Consider the following 1,156-nt stretch of genomic DNA (forward strand, 5'->3'; position numbering starts at 1 on the left):
ATGGGCAGGGCGGGGGGCACCAGGGACTGGTTCATGTCGTACATCACCCCCTCCGCCTCGTTGCCGAAGGGCAGCAGCAGCCGTTTGCCTTTCTGACGCCGGTTACAGAACCAGACGCGGACCACCTGCGAGGGAGAGGAGATGGGGAAGGTCAGGGGGGGAGAGCCCATGCACTGTGTGGGTGACAAGGAGACTTCTGCTGGTGGCATCTCCACAGCACCCTCTCTGCCACAGGGGCTGGGCTCAGACAGCCTGGTGGTGGCTACCAGCCCTGGCCACTCTCCCACAGCTTCCAGTATCAAACTGTCCTGATGCAGGTGCTCCGGATCCACAGCTGCTTGGGCACCCACCCTGTGAACCCTCCCAACTTACATCTTTGTCCAGGTTGAGGTCCTCGGCGATCTGGGAGATCTCCTGGGGACTGGGCTTCACGCACTTGCGGAAGAAGCTCTCCAGTGTCCCCTTCACGTTGGTCTCGATGCTGGTCCTGCGTTTTCTCTTCCGGGCTTGGGCCAACACTTGCTCCGCATTGCACATCTGGAAACGAGAGAGAGGCCACATGCTTGGTCACAGGGCTGGCAATGTCCCCACCAGGCTCTGGTGCAGCTGGCTGCAGAGGTCTGGGAGGGATGGGGACAGGCTTTGTCCCGGTGACTGTCCACTGAGCATCACCCCACTGTGACTGAGGCCATTCCCAGTGTCCCAGCACTGCTTGCAGGAGGGATGGACACAGACACGTCTTCCTGCGTCCCTCCAGGCTCCTCAGGGAGGAGCAACCTGCACCTCCAGCTCATCTGAGACTGCAGCGGGACCCGGCTGCTCCCAGACAGGAGCTGCCACACTTGTCACAAGGTGTCTGCAGGGGGATTTGGGATCCCCCTACCCTGGCAGAAGGTGATACCCGGTGGTTCACCCCACAACCGGACTGAAGTCACGGCAGTGAGATGTTGCTACAAGCACCAGACACCTGCTGCTCCCCTCCTCTCTCCCCAAAGCACGTGTAAAAGGGACGAGAAGCTGCTGTTCAATGGCTCCGGGGGGTGTGGTACCCCCAGCCCTCCCCAGCCCCGCACCTCTTGCATGTTGTCTGTGTTCTCCGCCTCGTTGAGCCAGCGCTGCAGCAGCGGCTTCAGCTTGCACATGTTCTTGAAGCTGA

General features: G+C 61.1%; 1 protein-coding gene across 1 annotated transcript; it reads right to left on the reverse strand.

Annotated features, from left to right (window-relative positions):
• Positions 1-6: 6 nt before the first annotated feature.
• On the reverse strand, positions 7-1,150 carry LOC104517970 (POU domain, class 5, transcription factor 3; the record flags this gene model as incomplete). Its single annotated transcript, XM_010177620.1, has 3 exons — positions 1,074-1,150; positions 373-537; positions 7-125 (listed from the first exon to the last, which is right to left on the reverse strand). Coding segments are annotated over exons 1-3 (353 nt in total), but the record flags the coding sequence as incomplete, so codon positions are not given.
• Between the last annotated feature and the right edge of the window lie 6 nt (positions 1,151-1,156).

This window comes from Antrostomus carolinensis, unplaced genomic scaffold (assembly GCF_000700745.2).
Source record: "Antrostomus carolinensis isolate BGI_N321 unplaced genomic scaffold, ASM70074v2 scaffold50551, whole genome shotgun sequence".
NCBI lineage: Eukaryota > Metazoa > Chordata > Aves > Caprimulgiformes > Caprimulgidae > Antrostomus > Antrostomus carolinensis.